Below are 23,333 nucleotides of genomic sequence, written 5' to 3'. Positions count from 1 at the left end.
ACCAGTAAAATTTATGTAAAGAAAGGAAAAGAAAAAGGCAGCAAAAAAAAATATATATATATATATATATATATATATATATATATATATATATATATATAAAATATATAAAATAAAAATAATATAATGCTTAATAAGATGTATGATCCTTTCACTCTGACGTCGCATCACGCACTACCACTGATTAACTCATTGCCGTTATCTAAAAAAAAAAAACTTCTTTAATACACAAAATCGCCATTATTTTCAAAATAAATCAAAATATCTTTTAGCAAGCGGCCACATTCTTTGTTTTAACAGTTTATAATTATACAAAAATATTTTTGATATTTTTCTATCTAGATATGTAAAATTTGCATATATAAATTATATTAGTTTTAAGAAATATCATGAGATAAAAATCAAGGTGTTAAGATTCATTAATAATAAACGAATACGAATCCTTCTTATGTCGCTATGTGCACAATACGGATCACTTCGAGTTAAGTTCCATTTCAATACGATACGTGGCATTCATGGATCTATCCGAGTGATATGTGCATGAATAATATATCACTTTAAACTTGCCGTTTACATCAATATTACCGTAATATTGGAGAATCGTTGAAAAGATTAAATCATTAGATATATTTCTAAACGATGGAAAAATTGCTATCTATCGGAATTATTATGATTTTTGTTTCAAGAAAATTTAGAAAACTTAAACTTTTTTATAAATGAAATATTATTTTTTAATAAATTCTTTGAAGTGCATACCAGAATTTTTGTATAAATATATAAATGTATTCGATATATTTTGTATACTCAATATTTTAATAGGATTGGAAACAAATTATTTATTAATAAACATTTGCAAAATATTGCAAATATTACTTTCAGCTTATTATTGTAATATTTCTGTTTAATCAATGCATTTAAAAATTTAATATTTATTATAAATAAAAACGGTGTTGTTGTCGAACAAGATTTTTGAATCTTTCTAAACTTCAATAAAAAAAAAAAAGAAAAATAATTCGATGAAAATGTATCATCGTTCACAAAAATGCCAGACAATCAAATACTCGCAATACGATTCCTTCAGAAATCCTCTAAACTTTCATATCTTATAAATAGAATTCAAAAAATACGTATTACACCCTATCCTTTTCGTTTAGAAGTGGACCGAAGTATTTCCAAACCTGATCGATTTCAATTTAAGAAGAGGTCGACGTCATCCGCGGCGTGCCCCCGAAGCGAATTCTCTGTCATCCGAAGATTACCCAGCCGGACTTTACGAACCGCGAAAGACGTCGTCGAAACGATCCTCCTTTGCGAAGGCTGACAGATCGATTCCCTTCGAAATAGGTGGAAGTAAAAAGATGCTGCGGTTTCCTCGATGAAATTCTCAAGAATCTTTCTCAACACCACCACGGATTTCATACGTCAGAGTTTTAAAAGGATCTCGGGCATTTTATCCTATCCCGAGAGCAGCATCTCTTCTACCCCGTATCTTCTCCCTCTCCCTCTTTATCTTTCTCTTTCTTTCTCTCTCCTCTTCTCTTTGCATTGCTCTTCTTGCAAATCCTCTTGACGAGGAGTATGCTCGTTTACCTCCGTCTTACTCGTTCCTCTTGGCCACCGAAAGGATACCAGACCTAGAATGAGACCATTCCCGAGTATCAAGGAAAAATCATATTTCCGCATCTTGTCCACCAGACTCGAAGAGCATTCTTTGCTTCGAGTGTTCGTAACTTCTTGTTTGCAAGATTCTTATTTTTTCGCTTTTTCATCTTGGAAGGAATATCGTGACGAGATAATCTTATTTGCCAAAATTAATTCACTAGTTTTTCAGTAAAATCTCAGTTAAATCTTATTAGGAATATAACAAGATATTTTTGAATAATAATTTGCATAATATTGCACAAATTGAATTGTTGAATTAACTTTCGCGAAATTAAATTAAATTTAATCTAATTCGAGTTCTAATTTCAAATCTAAAATTAGGATTGAATTTCAAGAATTAAAAAAAAAATTAATTTAGTTGGAAAAAAATTAAAAGATTTTATTCAAGAATTTTTAAAAAGAAAAATATAAATGCAATATTAAATTGTCAAGAAGATAATAGTTTTTTGACTCGTCCGATGAATATCATTTCATGTTTCATCCTTTTTTCAATATTTTTCGCATCTATTTCGAATCTTTTCTTTCTCTCCTGCTTTGATGAATTTTCATTCCCCCATAATCTCTCTTGTTTTTGTATCTCTCACGCGTCTCCCTCCCTTCTTATTTCTTTTTTTCACATTCTCCTCTCCTCTTCTCTCTCTCTCTCTCTCTCACCCGTTTATAGATATCTCCGGTCTGTTTCTCTCCGATTCGTTCAGCCTCTTGTACATTTTCGTTGGTCCTCGAATGCCCTCCCAGTGCGCTTTTCTTTATCTCGACTATTGTTGTTCCACCTCTGTCGCACCCCCACCAATCTTCCGCTATCACTTCATCCCTCTCCAGGCTTTACAGAAAACGACAATGGCAAGGAGATATCGTTCCACGAACTAAGCACTTCGACTCACTTTTTATATTTCCCTCCGTTATTCAGGATCCGCGGATATCACGCGGATTTGTGCTTTACGATCGGGAAACGTTCTGTCGCATTTGACACCATTTGATAACAGTGTCTTTACACCGAAGAATTAATCTTTCGAAAATATTTCAAAAGTTACAAGATATTATTTCCGCGTCTGTTCAGGATCGAGAATTACAATTTTAGATTTAAATCGCTCACTTTTTTGAAGCTTATATATCATCTTTAATAATTGGATCTCGAGCTCCGAATCGATCGTGTCCGATTTTTCCCGAATCAATCCGAAGATGGGATCTCGGGTGGGAAACTTAATCCAAACCTAACCTAAAAACTTTCTAATAGAGAATATCGAGATCTTATCCGATCTCGCTCGAACTTTTCCGATTTATCCCGAAGACCTAGCAATCTTTCAAAGATCAAAGATAACAAACTCGTTCCATTTGTTAATTCCTCCTCCTCTTTCATCGGTGGATTAGAACTTGTTCTGTTTGGAAAGAGAAGGAGGGAAGGGGAAATGTCCTGACAGGCAATAAAATTATAAATTTATCGAGAAAAATAGAGAGCGACAACAAAAACATACCATCCGTTTTTCATTTATGTAAATCGATTCGACTCGGTTGTGACTCGTTGAAGGGAAAACGAGGAAAAGAAGAACTTTTGCAGGGGAAAATCTCCGATTCGAATCGAGCGGCGGGGAGGAGATCGTTAAAAATGTTCAAGTTAAACACCGTTCGCGAAACTATCGGACAAATTGTTTCCCTTTCCTTTTCTAGAGAAGTTGAAATACGACGATGAGGAAGACGACGACGGTCGAAGATCGAGAAGCACAGAACTTCGTTAGCGATGCCACGTTGAAACTGTATCAAACTTGTCTACTTTCACCTGCAGTTAGTTATTAATACGAAAGCATGGTAAATATGCGCCGTAACTGGAAACAGTTTCAAGGGAACAGTAATAATTTCATTCTGTATTCTCCGGACTCTGCATTAATGTTTCTTCCTTTCGTCACGATTCTTGCGTCTTCCTATAAGCGACATTATTTATCAGTATTGTTTAAGAGAATATTGCTTTTCATTATTCATTTGTGGAAGATATTTAATTAAGATTATTTATTTTTTTCAAAGATATATTTATACTTCGTGAATTCGTGATCTATGAATTTTAATATTTAATTAGAATACCGTGTTTTTTTTTAGCATTGAATTTTTAGATAAATATTGAGTATTTTAATTGAAGAAAATATATCGATAATGAGTGAAGTAGAAACGTTAATAATGTAGACTCAAAGTCATAATTAAAATAAATAGTAATAATATTTACAAAAAGATAACGATCTCGATGATTTTGTAATATGTTATCAAGATTATCATTGTGATTAATGTTGTGAAAATTTTGACAATTATAATTTATCAAAAAATTATTAAGCCAATTAATCCAATATAAATATGAAACTACGAATTAAATAAATTTTTGTTTAATATCAATTAATTTATCAATTCTTTGCACTCGAATGATGATTCTCAGCCACCATTTGGATTCGAATGGCGATAATTTATTTATTATTTATTTTTTTTAGAATATCATGAATAGATTCCTAAGCTCATTACTCGGTATAATTTTATGAAGTGTAGAATAATACAATGTTAAATAGATATATTTTCTTATCTCAAATTAGATCTTGATCGCAGGTCGGATTGTATTTTCGGCATTGCTTGACAATCAATAAGAATAGAAGGCAATAAGAATATTATTTTCAATATTATTTATTTGTTTTTAAGATTTGTAAGCATGGAATAATGATTCGAGCGAGTTTGATTTTTCAAATGATGAAATTACTTCTATTCGTAAAGATTGGCAATAGAGAAAAGGAAAGCAGTGATGAAAATAGAGATGAAGTAATGTTAACAGCAGTTGAGAAGGATTATAAGATTTACTCTCAATGATAAATCTAGAATGCATCTTGGCAATCGCTTTATAAAATATCACACGAAACAACGATACCACACAGAACGATATTTAGTTTAATACTCGACAAATTTTTTTTCTTTATATATAAAGATACATAAAATATTAAAATGCAAAAAGTCTTATATGTTAATTTAGGCGTGAAATCATTTTGAATTAATTGTAAGAAATTCATCGAACATATGGAAAATCTCAGGTTGTTGGTTCGACTGAGCGAAAAAGGTTTCGAGCGCAAAGAGTTAATACCAAGTTTAATTTCACATTGAAATTAAATGAAAACTCGTTTAACTGCTAGTCGATTTAAAAATTTTTTGGATTAATTTCCTTAATCTGGCTACCAAATTAAAACCAAATTATCTGTAACAATAAACTTGATTAAAACTAACTTGAATCTAATCTAATCTAAACTGTTTCGATAAAACGTTTTTATTAACAAGTTTCTATTGAACAATCACTATTGAAATATAATCTTCCCAACATTATTATAAAGAGTGATGATTTTGATAAGGTATTAGAAAAAATCATCAAGATCAAAGGATAAAATATCTTTTTTTAAATAATTACCAAATAAACAAAATGATTTAAATGAACAAGAATTTTATTAAAATTCAATAAAAATAGCAGATAAAAATATATAGGAGAAAAGTGTAGAAACAAAAGTTGGAGGCATTATTCGTTTCATCAGAAAATACAACTTCTTTTGTTCGATTAGATTCAGATCCGATGAAAAGCACAGATCAGACGAGCACAGATGAAAGCTTTTCAGCTAATTCGATATTCCACGGACGACAATCAATGCCTCTCACGAATCTTGGACGAAAACTCTGGCACGAAGGGCAGCGCGTTTCGAAGCTTTATTTTCGAGAAGAAACTTTTTCCAAGAAGAAGGGAGCCGAAGAAGAGAAACACGAGGATTCCCTCATAATACCAGACAGAAACAACACAGTGAAATTCTCTGACTGTCGGAAACATCGTGGAACAACGAGATACGCTCCCCTCGCAAGTCGATTCCGCGTTTAAATTCAAGACGCGTACGGAAATCGCGAGACTTCGACTCTCGAATCGCTTCAAATCGCTCGGTCGGAATCGGATTAGCTTTTGAGTGAGTCCCTTGCACGATCGTGCCGATTCTTTCCCCGTCACTTCTTCGATCTGTTTGTCAGTCCTTGAACTACTGTAATCTCAACTCGTGTCTTCATCGTGGTAACACATCGTGGAATCGAGAATAAAGATGATGACAAACCATGAAATTCTTTCATAAAAAATGTGATGTAATATTGATAGATATCGTCGAAATTATATTTTCAAATTCTGTGAATCAATTTTTGATATATCTCATTTTCTGTTTAAAACTAATAATATAAAATTGATATTCATCGAATGGAAGTGAGCAATGGATAAGAATTGCATGAACGCGGTTCTCTATGTTCTGTATATATATAATAACATCGAGTATCGAGAATAAAGATAACGATAGTAAGAGATATTGATATAGATTCTTGGAATATGTAATAAAATATTATAAAATATGGAATGTGTAATAAAATATAGATATCATCGAAAATTATAATTTCAAATTCTATGAATCAATTTCTGAAAGATCTCCTATATTGTGATACTATTAAAAATAATAGTATGAAATCGATATTCGTTGAATAGAAGTAAGCAATGAACTTGAAAAGTTGAATAAACTCTAATAATATTAAGAAAAGTAGATAGTATATAGAATAATTTATACGTAGTTTTCTCAAGATAGAAAAAATTATCTTATTATCGATATCTCATTATTTTTCAGAGAAAAATTTCTTTTCTCATTTAAATTTTATAATTAATTTATATCACTATAACGAGTTTTTTTTAAATCACGAAAATTGTAATTTTTTAATACTTTTTAATAATTTTTAATTAAGATTTTTATATTTTAAGAAAATTATGTGTAAATTTGTTTACATTTTCCAAATAAAATAATCAAAATAATCAATCATAATATTTTTGGAAAGAATATCGTATAATTTGTAAGAACAAAAGGAAAAAAAAACGAAAGGAACGCGATATTCAGGTCACATATCAAACTCTAACGATCAATTTAAAAAATTCCTCCCGGCGACGTACAATCAAAAGACCTAGGGAAAGAAATAGGACAACGGGAGCTTCGAGAAATTTCATCGTCGTTCTTCGTAACAGAAGCATGCCAAATCAGAAAGTTCCCGAAAATTATGAAGTTGTTTTCCCAGGACGATCCAGCGGAGCGAGCTTTTCAGACTTGTGGGAAACCTTGTGGGCCGGGGGAGGAAGGGGGTGGATGGCACACGTCGGACCGAATTTACGAGGCGAATACGACTTCTTTGGAACAAGCCCCCAGGGGTAAATTATTTTTCCTTGGGGGCCACCATTGTCTCCCGATGTTGCCCTCTCTTCAACTATATACCTACCGACTTCAACATCTCACGAGCTCAGAGAATATCGTTTGATCGGCGACCATTTTGAAACAAGCTTCTTGTTTCTAGTAAATATATATAGTATATATTTTCCAATCAAATTATCGATATTTGGAATGTCATAAATTTCATAAGAAAAATAAAAATCTTCCCTTGAGTAGTTTTTTTTTTACTATTTTATAAACAATTCAATATTGGGGATAAAAAGAGTGTAAATTAATAGTAATAATTAAATAATAAACGTTTTATCGAAATTCAATATAAATCATGAAGAAGAAAATTAGATTTTTATTTGATATCAATTAATTTTCGTAATTCTTAATTTCATTTTTTAAAATTTTTTAAATTTAAATAACAATTCGTTTCGTTTGGACTAGTTTTAATCTAAAATCGCGATGAATTGTATCTGTAACAATAATTTTAATTGAAACTAAACTGTTTTTAAGAAACGTGTTTTTATTAATAATATTTTAATGAACAGCATAAAATTTTCGTAACACTATCAGGATGATGACTTTGATACACTTATCAAGATCTAATAGGTAATCGTAATCGTAAATAATCGCAGCAATTAATTACTTTTTTTTCATATGATTTATTATTCAATTTATTAAATTTCTAAAAAATTATTAAAAAGAATTAATAAAAAAAATATATATTGACATATTTCAATAATAAAACAATTTTACTATATTTTTTATATTTTTATATCCAATCTTCATTTTCATTGAAATTACTTTTATAGAGATAAAAGAATAGAATGAAATATTTAATGAAATGTTTGGATTTTATACCTGGATTCGTTTCAATTAACAAGAAAGAAATATGAAACTTCGACAAAGTGCTTATCGATTCACTCAAATCATCACGGAAAATGTGTAACATTTCACATGGAATGTATTAATAGGTTGATCGGGAAATGGAAAGAATTATGATATCGCCAACAATTCCAGAATGAATTTTTAATTCATGCAGAACATATTAATTCTGTGTGATTAAATATTTACATGTAATAACGTAATTTATTTCCGGAAATATGGAAAAGTAACAAGACGAGTTTTAAAATATAGAATGCGATGAAACGAATAAGAGCCTCGTAATTCTTGATGTTTAATTGAAACAGTTTTTTTATTCGATTCGATTGTCACATGATATCGATTTTTTTTCTCTCAATTATTCGAACAGAAATTTAATTAATCCGTTCTCTCATAAGTGTATTCAATTCAATTAATTCCAGCTAATGTTTAAAATAATATAGGATTTAATAAATAATGAGGATGGTATCTTAATAATTGTTTGTGAATATGTAAAAAAAATTTCCATCTTTGAATAACGCAGACACGGGACGTACAAATTATGGAATATCGTTAAGAGTAGCAATGGATAAATTCAATTAAATATTAAATTTATACCGGAAACGGGATAAATTAAACGAAATTCGCGAAGATTAAAATTTGCACGGTTAAAAATTTGAATTCTTTGTGTTTTTATGGTATTCAATTATGCTTTCTATATATTAATTTTGTTAATGATAATTGAAACAACAATAACAACCTTGATTGCTAAAATGAATTCTAGGACTTTGTTATGTCCATCCTCAAATTTTTCAAATTTTTAACATTATTAAAATAATAACTAAAATATACACTTTTATCAATTATTTTCTATAAAGCGAATTCAAAAATTGAAATTTCTTATATTACATTCGCAGACACTATTTATCATTCTCTCGAAATTAAAATTTTTATGACTTATTATATAGAATGCAACCGAATAATACATCAAGCGAGAATCCTTGAAAAAGTAAGGAAAAATAAAATTAAATTTTTTATATATATATATAATTCTGATTAAAATATGTTTTTCTTACAATGCCAATTCCTCTTGTAAACAATATTTTGTGAAAACATATTTGAAACATAGATCATCTAATTGTTCATATAATTATATTCTAATTAATAGAAGAACGCAATTATGTATGAGAAAAAAAATATCATTTTTATTATTAATAATAAAATGTTTTATTATTAATAATAAAATACCGATCAATTTAGCGTTTAGAATCCTTAAACTATTGCATACTTTACAAATAAAATCATTTCACACAAACGTGTTTTAGCCATAATTTTGTATATATATAATAGATATCAAACTCAATAATCTTGAAAGGTAATTCTGGAAAAAATTTTATTCTATATTTTTTCATTTTTCTCATAAGAAAAGCTTGAAAAACTGATTAAAATTCAGAATATTTTGAATAATAACTTCACTTAAAATGCTTATAAGTCACTCGATACTAATACTAGTTATCTTACATCGATTATCCGATACTTTGAATAATAAAATATCGAAGTAATTCGATTAAAATAATTTCTATTCTTAACTTAAACCGTTAAAAATCTTGATCTGCCTTGTTCGACCGCATTACCGTTTCCAATTGCCTGAGAGCCAACGATACGAAACATCCATCAAAACTAGCCAAAGTAAGTTCCTTTTACAACCTATCAACTCACCACCAACCACTCTCTCCATCCTCGATTCAAAGAGGTGGAAGCAATTATTCCACTCGATAACTGGTACAGTAGCCATCACCATAATCTTCGTCGATCCTGACCGGCCGATACTCGCGAAACCACGCGAAACGCTCCTAATTGCGGCTATTTCGTTTTTCAATAGGGGATAGATCCCATCGATCCATTGCCACCGCCTTTGAAATATCCTCTCTCGTCCTCTCTCTTTTCCACCCCCCTCCCCCGGAGGATACCCTGGCAAGGGTTTGGCGGTGCATGCGTTTCGAGCATACGTCCAGGAATTGGCTCGCGCGGCAATTGCCGGCCAAGAACAAAAGAGCCACGTTCGGAGTTCGTTATGACAGTTCGTTAACTCGGCAAATTGTCGGGCTGAGTCGTTAATGGGCGGTTGCCAATTATCGAACCGATTACGAACGCTGAATTATCCGGCATTCATTCATTAGTTAACTGCAATTTTCTTCCATGACACGCGAACACGCGCCGACCCCGTAAACTGTTGATAGCATTTGGCATCGCATCGGTAGTGTCCGGCCTGCTTATTCGCGCGAAATTACGACGAGTTTCACGAGTTTCTCGCAAACGGCTCGTTATAAAACTGTTACTCGAACGTTAATTGCCGACCGTGAATGGGGAAAACGTCTGGATGGACGAGCGTGGAGCGATAAGGTTAACGCGATTAAGTTTGAAAGGAGTGGTACAAGTCGGTGGAAGATTGTAAGAGAGAAGGTTGATGATAATATTATGAATGGTAATCTGATTTGCTCGGTTTAATAACAGGTTTATAGATTAATTAGGAGCGCTGCGGGGGAGAATGACATGCAGGGGGAGGAGCTGTATATAGTATATATGTATATAGTAATTACAGGGTCTACAGATGAATTTCTTGCGATTAAGTTTAATCTGATTAATGAAACAATAAGCTTGTTTCGAGATGTATTTTTTTTTTTTTGTTATATTATCTACCGCATCGCATAAGTATATAATACATTAGCTTATCCCATAGATAGAGTCTTCGGTCAGCGAACGTGATAGACGGTTGTTTTTGAACTATTGGAACTATTAGAATGGGATATAAACTACAATTATCCGTTGATTAAGAATTTTTTTTCAATTTCTTTAACGCTCAATAATTGAGGATGTGATTATAAATATATTTCCGAAAGATCGTTTCAAGAATAACTTGTAATGGCGCCAATTTGGATGGATGCCAAGTTTCAAACCGGATAGAGATATCGCTTTTGTTAAACGACGATCAAAATATCGAGAGTTCTGATAAACAACAAGGAACATTTTCCCTTAAAATGATGCATCAGAATGCATTTGTTTATCTTTCAAAGTTCAACATTATCTTCTTCCTCTACTATATATATATATATATTGCATGATGATATATCATCAATAATCACGCTTTGAACTTTTTATAAAAAAAAACTTGAGGAGAAATTAAATATTTTATTCATCAAAAATATTCAATCAGGAAAAATTGTATAATTTAAATTACTTTTTGTTTTATCTTAATATCTTAATCGATTACCCAAGATATAAAGATTCAAGTTGTTCATAACACACTTAATACAATGCAGAAATTATAAATGAGTCCATGTTCTAAAAATTTTTCTTACTTGACTGGAATTTGAGATTTGTCAAGAATGAGATATGAATGAAAAAATATAATATGTTTAGAATCAAAGCGTCTTAAAGTTTTCTCTTTTAATATTAATAGAATTTAAGTTTTAACTTAATTTTAAGTGTAAAACATATCTCTAAATTCTTGAAATTTATTAAAAGAAATATATATATATATATACATACATATTTTTAATAATCGATCAAATTGTTTCGTCGACTAACGAGAAATAATTGTATATCACTAATAATTTTTAAGTCTGTCAAGCCGAGTACAATTCATACGTTTCTGCAATTCATCATTGATATCGATGGTACCGTTCTATCGTAAACTGTCGCCCACGCGTTGCCAATAAATTCGAAAGCCCCTGTCGCATTCTTCGCGAAACACCTCGGAAAATCCTGATCGGCGGGGGTTCATCGGTTTATTTCGACGATAAAGTCGTTTTATCGGACGGCAGCGCGAATAAAAAGCAGGCGTGCTCGAATAAAAATTCTGATATTCTATCGGCATGGAACATCGACGTTCGTGTAGATGAACGGGGTTGGAATGGGATTCGAATGTTATTAAAAATCGAGGAAAACGGCAAAGGAACGAAAAAAGAAAGAAAGAGGGAAAGAAAGGAGAAAAAAAAATAGGAAAAAAAGATACGAAGATAACCAGCGGCAAAAATGTAAAGGTACATTATACGTGTAATTGCTTTATTATTCTCGAAATCGTTTCAGATGTCGCGTAAATGGGATTTCGATAAAAGTGTCCCTGTTTTATCGTTTAACAATAACGATTCTGGCTCGTTGCGCCGCTTCTTTCCATCGATATTCCATTTTCTTTTTTTTTTTTTTTTTTCCTTTTTTTTTTCACTCTCCTCGTATTTATTACCCCTTCTCCTCCTTCCTCTGTCCTTGTTTTAAATAACCGATACACCAGGCATCGAGGCGGATTGAAATTGCCGTAACGAGTATCGGCAAGGCCGTTGCCCCGCGCGGATCGACATTCGCGTTTGAATATTCGTCGATGGAAACGGTTTACGCCGATGAAATTGATGACGCGGATCGAAGAGAGGGTGGCATAAAGGGGGTGGACCGGAAACCGTTTATTCCGTTTCGAGGAACACGTTAACTTCGAGGCGATCCTTGGTTTATTGCATAATCTCACGAGGGAAATAAGAAGAGCCGTTGAAAGAAGTTTGAAACGAGGATCCGTTCTTGTTGATCCGTGATTTTCCGAAACCTTTGAGTATCGTCGACACGCGGATATTAATGCGAATTTTTTTTTTTCTTTCATTGATCCACTCGCAGCTTTTATTTTATATATAAAAATTTTAATCTCGCGATTAAACGAATTCTTATTTTCCACCGGTTGATTAATTCTCTCGAGATTATTCGAGACGAATGTTAACGTTAGAGTTAATGGAAAATGGAATGGAAGTTGTGTGATGAATCTTGTTTATTGTATTTCGATGATTATAAATTTCGCGAGATTATTTTTATTTTAAATCGCGGACAAAGAAAGTTTTCAATGAGAAATTTTATTGTTTGAAAAAATTTTTTATAAAGTTTATATATGCTTGAATGTTATATATAGAGAATTAAATTTGCAATAAAATGGATTACGAATTAAAGATAAACGAAATATAATTTCAGATACAAACTGGAAGTGGCTGGCAAGTCTCTACCCGTGTTGACAAACTTGGACAAAGGTCGATACGGTGTCTTAATCTTTGAGAATCTGAACAAGTACCTGCAGATGGACAAGTGGAATCGCGAATTGCTAGATAAATATTGCAGAGAATATTCGGTCGGCATCGTGGGATTCGCGCCGTCCGGCGAGGAAAGTCTCGTCGGTGCGCAACTAAAGGGTTTTCCTTTGTTCGTGCATACTAATCTCAGGCTGAAGGTTCGTTGGAAAAGATAAATTAAATATTAAAAATGACTGCGATTAATATCATGGATTCGTAATTGCATCATATATTGCGTAGAATTAACCCTAGAATAGTAACATGAATAAAATATAAAAATTAATTTGATAAAAGTTATCGTGCATTTTATTGTTAAAAAGAAGAAAAAAATCTTAAAGTTATTTTAAAAGATTTGATAATTCTAGTGTTAATTACGTAAACGTAAATAGATACGATGCAATAAGAATTAATATCAAGCATGATAATGAAACAATTATAATTTTGACTTGCAAAATAATTAATCTATATTTGAACGTACAGTTAAATATCCCGCTGGATTCCCTTTAACGGTTTTCATCTTTCGACCTATTCCAAGGAGAAGCTTTCCTTTTTCTCACTCCCGTCAACCAGTCACCTGTTTTGGTAAGGACCTATAACATTTTCGAATTTTCCTCTCCTGTGAATCCTTCCCTCATATTTACATTTACAAATCAATATAGAAATATCGCAATATAGATATATCTTTCTGATTTCAACTAATGATAATATCTCGTTGATCTTAAAATGAAAAAAAAATGACCGAACAAAGAAGAAATTGGAATTTATAATTATAAACAAAGATTAAACGGCGTGTCCTAAGCGTTGAAAAAAGTTTCCAATCGAAACGAGACACTCAACGAAATTTCATAATCGAGAAAAAGCAATTTTCTCAAGTGTGAAACACATTCACAGATCGCGAGATGGCCGTGGTTTCTTATTGGCTGTCAGAAAATAAATTTCGTCATAGTACATATAATGTTTTGGGTCGGAATAGTGGTTGTTGTCCGAGACGAGCGGGCAGAATCGCGAAACGAGTATTGGCAATATCCGTTACTGTGACGAAACGATCTTCAAGTTTATTCCGTGGAAAAATTGCAACCAGAAAACTTTGAAAGAGAGAGCATCGACGTAATAAAAGCATCGATCCCTGAAACCGTTATTCGCAATACGACAAACGTGCCCCCAAACGGTTTATCGAGTTTCGCGGGAAAAGGTTGCCACGGTGAATCAATTTGCATGCGGCATGAAATCGTGCGTGTCTGTACGATTATCGATAGGCAATATATGCTGCGATTTTGCTCCTTTCTTTCAACGTTACCGTGACACGCGTTGATTGGCTTGAATAAAACTGTAAATCTGTGCCATGTCCTTGTTTCTTTTTTCGCTTTCAAAAAATAAAATGGTAACTATGTAAATGAATTCGCTTTGAAAGTTGTAACATATAGAGTGATATGCACATTAGTAGTAGTTTATAACAAAGTGAAATCTTCTAAAGTTTAATGTATTACAAAATAAATTAATTGATATCTATTGTTTAATTAAAGATACGTATCATTATAATGAAATGATTTACATCTTGGTTAAAAAAATTAGAATCATTTTCACAATTTTCAGCATATTTCATATTTTTAATAAAATTTAATGGTCTGGACGATATTTAATAGCTAATTGTTGTTTTATTAATTAACATTTCCGTTTATTTATTAAAATACATACATACATATTAATAATTTTCTTCTTATATTTTCTCTCTTTATTTTCATTATAGTATGTATATGATAAAATATATATTATATTATTTTATTACTATTCTTTATTCTTGAATGATGTTATCAAATATCCAGAATTTTTTTTTTTTTTTAATCAACTAATGTGTTGTAGATATACATATAAATTTTATATTTAATTTTATTTTAAATAGATTCTTCTTCTGAAATTTTATTTTAATATATTTTTATTCTCTGAATTCATATCAAAAAAGTGCTTTGCTATGTAATATTAACATTTGGTAAAATTTGCAATTAAATTTCGAACTGGCCTTTAAATTTTACTAAAAACATAAAACAATTACGAGTTGTATATATTGGAAATATACGTAAATTTAAAAAAATTTTTATTGTATATTTTATGATAATAATTATTTCTAACAGTAACAATAATTATTTCTCACAGTTTAAAATCATATTGAATTAAACGTATTTTTCTTATATAAACAAAATTTTAATTGTAATCTACTACGGCCTTTAAAAAATCAAAATTATAATATCAATCTTTCATAATTTTGAATAATCCGTAGAAATCTATGTATTTTAAAAATTTAATGAAATGCATCGATTTTAATGAAGTATTTTAACAGACACGTATATATATTTCCGTAAGTAGATACGCACGGATTATGTAGTTGTCTGATGCTTATTCTACTTTACGGATTATCTTATCTACTTAATGCGATTTTAACAAAATTTTGCTATCACGTTTTATTTATTGGTACTTTAATATTAATCTATATTTTTAATTAAAAATGTGTTTATAAAGGAAAATACACAAACTTTTAAAGATTTTATCAGATTTATCAATAGGCTTTATTCATATGTATTATTAAATACTTTCTAAATGACTATTATAATTCATTTAAAATTTATAAAAGAATGGGATATCAATACGATATTAAAAAATAACATAAATAGCAATATCTCTCTATAATATCTTTGAATCTTCACTAAATTATTAATTATTATTTCAATTATTATTGAATTTTTTAACAACTTAATATGTCTCTCTACATCAAATTGATTACATTGTAAACATCAATAAAAATGAAAAGATAAATAATTATTTTATTGAAAATAAAAAATAAAAATTTATATGATAGATTATTTGAATTTTTCGGAGATAACGTATTCGCATCGATTTTACCATTTTCAGTTTTATCTCTTCATCAATAAAGAAAAATAAAAAGAAGACAAGCGTAACGCTTTTCTTTTCTTTTTTCAAGTTCATATCAAATAATAATATCAAATAATATATAAAGCTACGTATCTAGCTAATTAATCATTTAATAAATATATAATTACTATGCAACAATTACAAAAAGATCTTTATATTAACTTGACAAAATGTAAGAAGAAACATTTTTGTAACAAGATTAGCTTTGTCATTTTTTTTTTTTTTTTTGATATTATATTAACAATAAAAGATATATATATTTCATGTTCAAAAAACAAAAACCAATTTTTATATGAATAACAGAATATTAAATTGAACATGAAGAATGAATGATAGTTAAAAATATATAACACGAAGCAAAAATCTTAATAAATGATCAAAAATTTTTTAAAAACAGATTATATTAAAATAATTTAAATCTGACATAACAAAATGGTATCAGAATATTTATAATGAAATTTTATACTATAAATATTTTCAATCCCTATTCTTTCTTCTTAAAATTGAGAGAAGAAAAAAAAATAAAATCAGGAAAACTACTCACGTATAGGCAACAAGTTCTCGAGTTGCTGACAAAATGAGAACGGTCTTTCCTCAGGATGCACAACTGAACGCGGCGTCTCCTATCCTCCGATTAACCAGATCCGGAGAAACGGCCTGGGGACCACTTCCTGGCGGTGACTGGACCATTTTTCAGGCCAATCACAGCACCTACGAACCTCTGGCATGGGCACATCGGGACAGCCTCGACTATCCGGCCAATAAAAGTCCTCTGGCGACTGTCATTCAGGTGAGACATACGAATCGCATCGTGTTTTTTCGCCCATATCTTTCTACATCGTATGTTCGAATTGGACCGGGATTAATTACGTAATGAAACGTGAACCGCTCTTGGAATAACTAAAGTTATATGATCTCTGGTAGATTGCAGAAATTTTAGAGAGAGACAAGACAATTAAATTAGCTCGTGTTCCACTTATTACCGAACTGAAATTGGATTTTAATATGACTTTAACCGTCGTTTGCAATTTTACTCACGCCGTATATTTTTACCACAGAGTAACAAAAGAATAGATTTATCATTCATAAAATTCCAATTCCTCTTCAAGATTTTACACTTAATTTTTTGTATATTTGAATAGATTTAATTTAAAGTTTAAACCGAGGTATTAGGTAACCGAGATATTCTTTCTTATTTTAAAAATTCATAAAATTTACATAAATATCAAAATATAATATTACAATTATTTAGCAATGAACAATGGAAAATAATTATCAGATAGCAAAATGGGAAAAAGTCTAGATTTTTCAATTTTCCAATCAAAGAAAAAATTTTGTAATTTTGTTAAATACATAAATTTATTTCCATTACAGTTAAATATTATAATCGGAAAATCAAATGAAATAAAAAAAGTTGCAACAGTATGAAGTTGCTTGATCGCGAATTTAAAAATCATTAAAAAATCGGAAAGTACAAATTATTTCTACTGTATAATTTTCAATTAAAGAATAATAACAACAATTTCCTATTAAATTATACGAATTAAGGATCAAAATTAAAAAACAACATGGAATGGGAATGGGCATCTCTTTAATCGCAAAGGCAAGAGGATCTCAAACTCGCATCGACCAACGTCAACTTCCGTTCCTTCCTAATTAACAAATTAATTAACGCACCTCCTGTTTATCGCTTTTCTTTTCGCAGTTACCAAAGCTCCTTGCCCTTCTCCCCTTCCTCTCCCTCCCCCTCATGCCTTCCTCCTGTAATTTTATCAGACGGTGTCTCGCTTTGTCGGATCTGAGTCGCTAACATAATTGCAAAGAATATTAATTACAGCTTACAAAAGGGGGACGTATACATCGGGTTTTCTCTTCCTCTTGATTGGTTGAGAAAAATGCGCACGCGTTAGGATCCTATCCAACCCTCTCGAACTGTTTTCCTCGAATACATCCGTTCTTTGTAGAATCTGTGACCCGATACCAATGAACAATGCTCTTCTTATACGGATTATTAATTATTAGCTGCATTGTTAACGTACAAAGTGACGGTGGATCGCTACGTTCGTTTAATTAAATACAATTCTCTTTCTTTTGTTCATATATATATATGAACTTGGTTTTTTTTTTGCAATTCTTCCGTGTTTATCGTGCGACGTATACAGATATTCGCGAAAAAAATTTCGTTAACGAATGAGTCTTTTTAAAATTTCGCCTCTCGCATGAGAATTCGATGATGGCACGGAATTTTTAATTTGAACGAGAATATTTCCTTTAACGAGGAAAGGAATTCCGATTTTCTATTCGCGTGAAATATTGTTGTTGGTAAGTATGCCACGTGGTAGAAACGTGGTAAACTTTGCCGAGACGAAAATACGACGCTGGAATCCTTTGCTATTGAATCCTCTGGTCAGTTTGAATGAAATAAATTGGTCGAGAGATGATGTGTTTGATTTCTGGATCGTGAAATTTCTTTCAAATTTTTTTTAATACGAAAGATTGCAAAGAAAGATCTCAATTGAAAAGATTGTTCGAAAATTTTTATAAATTAAATAAGAATTAGTAAATCAATAAATTAAATTCATTCAAAAATGAACTTATTGGAACTAAAAAAAAAAATTATTTTTTTAGATTAGATTTTATTTGAAAATATTAAACGAGATAGTTTAATTTTTAGATTATATTATATTTTTAAATTATTATTTAAAATTAGGAAAAAAATATACATTAAATATGTTGCATTCTCATTTCGCAGTGCATTTTGAAAATTAATTTTTTCAAAAACTTAAACAATGTTTTATTATATTTATTATATTTATATATATTGAGATTAATAATATCAATAAAATATCAAACCATAAGATAAAATAGATTGTAAATTAATCGAAATATCAAGAAACAACTCTACGAAGCTATTCTCTTAGACAAGACTCTTCCTCTCGTAGAAGTCTTATTTTCTGAAGAAATGTTAGTCGAAGAAAACGAAAACAAATGTGAAAACGCGTATACGCCATCCTAGTTTCATTCCGCGAACGATGTCTTGAATCTCTTCTGCAAAAATGAAGATGGAAGAGTGGAGGATAGTAAGAGTAGAAATGGTGTTTCGAGTATGAAAGAAGGGGTTGTGGTTCTAAGTAATGCAGAAGGAAATGAAGAGAATAAATGAAAGTAATGACAAAAAAAATAACATTCTGCTGGAATGCGAGAAGGGGGTAAATAAAAAAGAACAAATTTAATAAAACAGAAAAAGAATTACAAAGGAGAAATAATCTTTTAAAGTAAGAAGGAAAAATAATAAACGAGAAGGAGCAAGTAAAATTTAAATTTTAAATTAAAGAAACAGAAAAAGATTACAGAAAAAGAAATAAAGACAAATACACGATAAACAAGTAGCAGATTATTTAAAAATTAAAACGATTAATATTAAATAACGATTTAAACGATACCAGAATAGAGAAAAAATTAAATAATAAGAAACAAAGGAAGTTAATAAGATGAAGGGAGAATAAACCGAAGATAAAGTTGAAATGGAGCTGTGTGACCGGTGAACAACAGTAGAGGGAACGTGAAATAATGTAAATTGGGGTAAAAGTGAGGGTAAAATAAAAACGGGCGAATGTTTGCCAGAGAATGGAAAACGTGTGGCAGAGATGGGTTATTAAGAAGAAGAAAAATGGACAGATTAAACGAGCTGTGAGGATATATATATATACGAAGAAAAAAAATTAAGGAAGGGTGGTAAAAGGTTATTGCAGGGACAAGATAGGATACAGGCAGGACCTCGAGTACAATCTGTAAAGCTGTTTCACATTCAGGGCCGTTTTACATTCGCTTTGGAATTCGCGATTGCGAGATTCCACGACGATGTAAAGGCTCGGCCGGAAGCTGAGCGTGTACCGGATGAAAGCGGTGGTGATCTATAGGATGCAAAGATACAAATGCGAAGAAGACACTGACAGCGAATCTTTCTTGACGCGAAGAACCTCTGCCGCCATGCAAACACGGAATATTCATCTGATATAACAGACGGTCTAGACGTGATATCATCTGCTTTTACATGGCCATCTCATATCCTCGATGGATTCGTTTCGTTTTTCGTCTGCCGTTGAAAATTTTTTATTAAAAATTAGAAAAAGGAAAAAGAGCTCATTTTTTTTATCTTTTAATTTTTGAACACTATCGTGCCTCCACGTCTGATAAATTTTGCCACGATATCGTGCCACTTGCGTGTCACTTGAGCACGTAGATTCAGGAATCGTGCAACTTAGGGGCGGGTGTAAGTAGATTTAGGGACCATAACCCTAGAAATATATGAGCAAGGGATATTTAAATTTTAGGATCTTCACCTTAGAAATTCTGCAAGTAGAAACAGCATTCTTGAAATTTTAGCATTCGTTTGAAGTTGAATAAAATTATTTTTGAAAGCAGATATATCGTTCAATTGTTCTATCTACATAAAATTTAGGATATTACACAATCTGATGGAACGTTACAACATTAGATGATAATGAACAAAAATTCAAGTCAAGTTCTTCTAATAGTGATAATAAATCTTTTCTATCGTTGACTAGTATCTTTTAAATAATATTCATATATAATTTTTACATATTTCATGATATCTAAAATTTCCTTTTTTTTTACGATTTAGAAAATAAATAAGATATTATTGCATTAAATTATTATTAAATTATATAAATTACATAAATAGAAAAATGATCTATTCTGTTATTTATTATATATATTATATATATTTAATTTTTAACTTATTTAATAATTTTTTATAAGTTTTTAAAAAAAACATTTATTAATATTATATTCAATGAATTTAATTATCTAAAACCGATACATCGTCGATTATATCGTTGAGTGTACACTTCTCCTCATACGCGCATTCGTCGCCGATTCAAGATAATCCCAAACAAGCAATTTGTTAATTGCACTACAACCAACCAGGAATTCTCAGTTGGCCGGGCTGCGTTTTGAAACGTTCACCATGAACAGAGCTTGTTAGCAGTAAACAACAATAATAATCTCGCTGATAACCCCATTATATAGCCATGGCTGATAGGCCAGAGATTCACGGATCACAGGTAGCCAGGTAATTAAATCAGAAGCCAATCAGCCGTTGGTTCATTCGATTAATGAGCATCGACGCAGGGCCGGGGTTCGTTTGTCGCTATTCGTGCTGACAATTTATTTCGCTTCCAGAACTCGCGATAACCCCACCGATCACATTCTTGATGAACGACAGAATCCATCATAAAGAATGAGTAACACAGAATTTTCGAGCCATTCCATTCGAAGTCTCGGCTATCAATCATAAAGTGTCTTCGTTTCTTTCCTTTTTTTTCTTTTTTTTTTTTTTTTTTTTAAATATCGAGGTCACCAACGAATTGCTCTTTTCAATGTCTCGACAATTTGTTCATGGCCGTTCGAAGCGAATAAGCTTGGAATTCGATTAATAAAACGTTCGCTTTATTTAGTGAAAAGAAGATTATTGATGGAAATATTCGCTTTTGTCGTTAGGAAAAGAATCGAATTCCATCCTCTATCGGATTCGAAAACCGGTTCGATGGAAAATTTTACTAACCAATCAGATCATTCAGATCGGTCGAAAGACGATCTCTCCGCCCAGTGCTTAATATTCAAACTGATTAATTTGCTTGGATCGTTGATAAGTTTGGTTATATTGAAAATTCTAAAAAAATGAAATTTATTTTAATTAATATATACATATACATCGATTATTACATTTCTTGATATTGAAAAATTAATCCTTTGTAAAAAAATTTTCCATATATCAATTTTCAATCGTTTTTATCTATATGAATTCTATCTATATAAATCCACATTCGTATTGTGAATAAAAATTATATATATATATATTATAAACATATTTTTAACTAAACTTTTATATTTTTCTTCTTTTTTGAACGCAACTTAAATGAACATTTATAAAAAGATATCACGATTTTCGATTTCGATGATTTTTTAACATGTCATATTGAAATTGTTGTGAAGATTTTAGTTAAAACTCGTTGTTTTTTAAAATATTTTATAATTATAATTTATTAATATTAAATCTAATTTAACCTAATTTTTTTTAACTCGATCATATAATTTATGTTAATTCTGAGTTTAATTTCACTTCAAATCAGAACTAAAAAAAACTCTTTTAATTGTTAACCAATTGTTTGAATTAGATTTAATTTCTTAATTTGGCCATCGTGAAGCGATGGGTCAATTACCTGGCAATAAATCTGATTAAAATTAATTTAAATTATTTTGTGCACTAAGTAAAATCTTCACAATATTATTCAAAATGATGATTTTATTTAAAAAATCATCGATACAGAAGTAATACTTTTAGTAAATAATTAAAACACCACAACTTACGATAAATATTCTAACACACAGAAATAATTATTGTTCCACATTATATTTTATTAACATTTACATTCTATGTTAAAAATAAAGACTTGCTATAATATTCATCGAAATAATAATCACGATTAAAAAACGCGTTGTGTTTCATAAATGGCGATTTTCTCTTCGAAATCTAGATATATCGTGTTTGTCGGGGAAAATAGAGTTGTTGGAAGGTATTATTATAATACATTGAAGCAAAACATTTTTGAAATTAACGCGCCCTTATATACGCGCCGATCGATAAGCATCAACGCGTCAAACGCGCGCAAACCCATTAACGTTGCACGCAATCGATGAAAAATAAATGGAACGAGATCAACATAATTTCATTGCGGCCAATGAACAATTCCTACTTTACATAACGGACCATCGATCGACACGTGCGATGATCGATAGTCGACTTCATTTTTTTTTTTTTAATCGAGTTTTCAACGTCGATAAACTATATTGAGAGAAAGGAAAAGAGAAAAGCTTCAAGTAACTCTGTTTCTTTGCGAGAGAATCTAGTTTAATATGATTAACATGGTTCGATCGATGAAAGGATAGTTTGATCAAATAAAAATAAAATTCTAACAAGTTACCAACATCTATTCTATGATAAAATTTAAAATATATATCTTAATTTAGATTATATATATATATTTAAATACTATTTCGAATCTATTATAAAAGTTAATTTGAGATTTGTAATTTTTTTATTTCTTAAATATTTCTTTTTCCACTATTTCTTCTTCTAATTATCCGTAGCACAGAAATAAGAATATTATATAAACTCTATCCTGATTTTTAAATAATCTTGAAAAATTTGCAAATCCTATGCATTATTTATATCAACTTATATTTACTCAAATTAAAAAATACAATGTATATATTTCAATAGAGATAAAATTTTTATTTTGAAAATCAGGCTTACTTCACCACGTATAAAACGTAAAATCTCTCTATTCAAAATAACGATCATGCCAGGATACAATCGCAATTCGAATCGAATATATCGCTCTTGAAAGCGATTAAAAGGAGATTAGCGTTCCAGTTGCCCCTCTCATAACCCGTTTAAACCCGAGAACGATCGAAATCCGCTTGAATATCGAACCTTAATTTTCACGGAAATCCTCCTTCCGATGAG

The 23,333-nt window shown here is 30.6% G+C and overlaps 1 protein-coding gene and 1 long non-coding RNA gene across 5 annotated transcripts in view; both read left to right on the top strand.

Annotated features, from left to right (window-relative positions):
* LOC108003750 (bifunctional heparan sulfate N-deacetylase/N-sulfotransferase) overlaps positions 1-23,333 on the top strand; it is a 395,004-nt gene that overhangs the window by 364,586 nt on the left and 7,085 nt on the right. For all 4 annotated transcript variants that reach the window (XM_062080018.1, XM_062080019.1, XM_062080017.1 and 1 more), the window contains 2 exons: positions 12,762-13,014; positions 16,380-16,571. In XM_062080018.1, coding sequence (XP_061936002.1) covers positions 12,762-13,014; positions 16,380-16,571 — 445 coding nt within the window. The remainder of the gene's footprint in view (positions 1-12,761; positions 13,015-16,379; positions 16,572-23,333) is intronic.
* LOC133666740 (uncharacterized) lies at positions 934-6,506 on the top strand. Its single transcript, XR_009831277.1, has 2 exons — positions 934-3,468; positions 5,235-6,506. It is a non-coding gene; the product is annotated as an uncharacterized LOC133666740 (long non-coding RNA).

This window comes from Apis cerana, linkage group LG10 (genome assembly GCF_029169275.1).
Source record: "Apis cerana isolate GH-2021 linkage group LG10, AcerK_1.0, whole genome shotgun sequence".
Taxonomy (NCBI): Eukaryota; Metazoa; Arthropoda; class Insecta; order Hymenoptera; family Apidae; genus Apis; species Apis cerana.
Note: the sequence above shows the minus strand (reverse complement) of the source record. Positions and strands in the feature narration are given on the sequence as shown.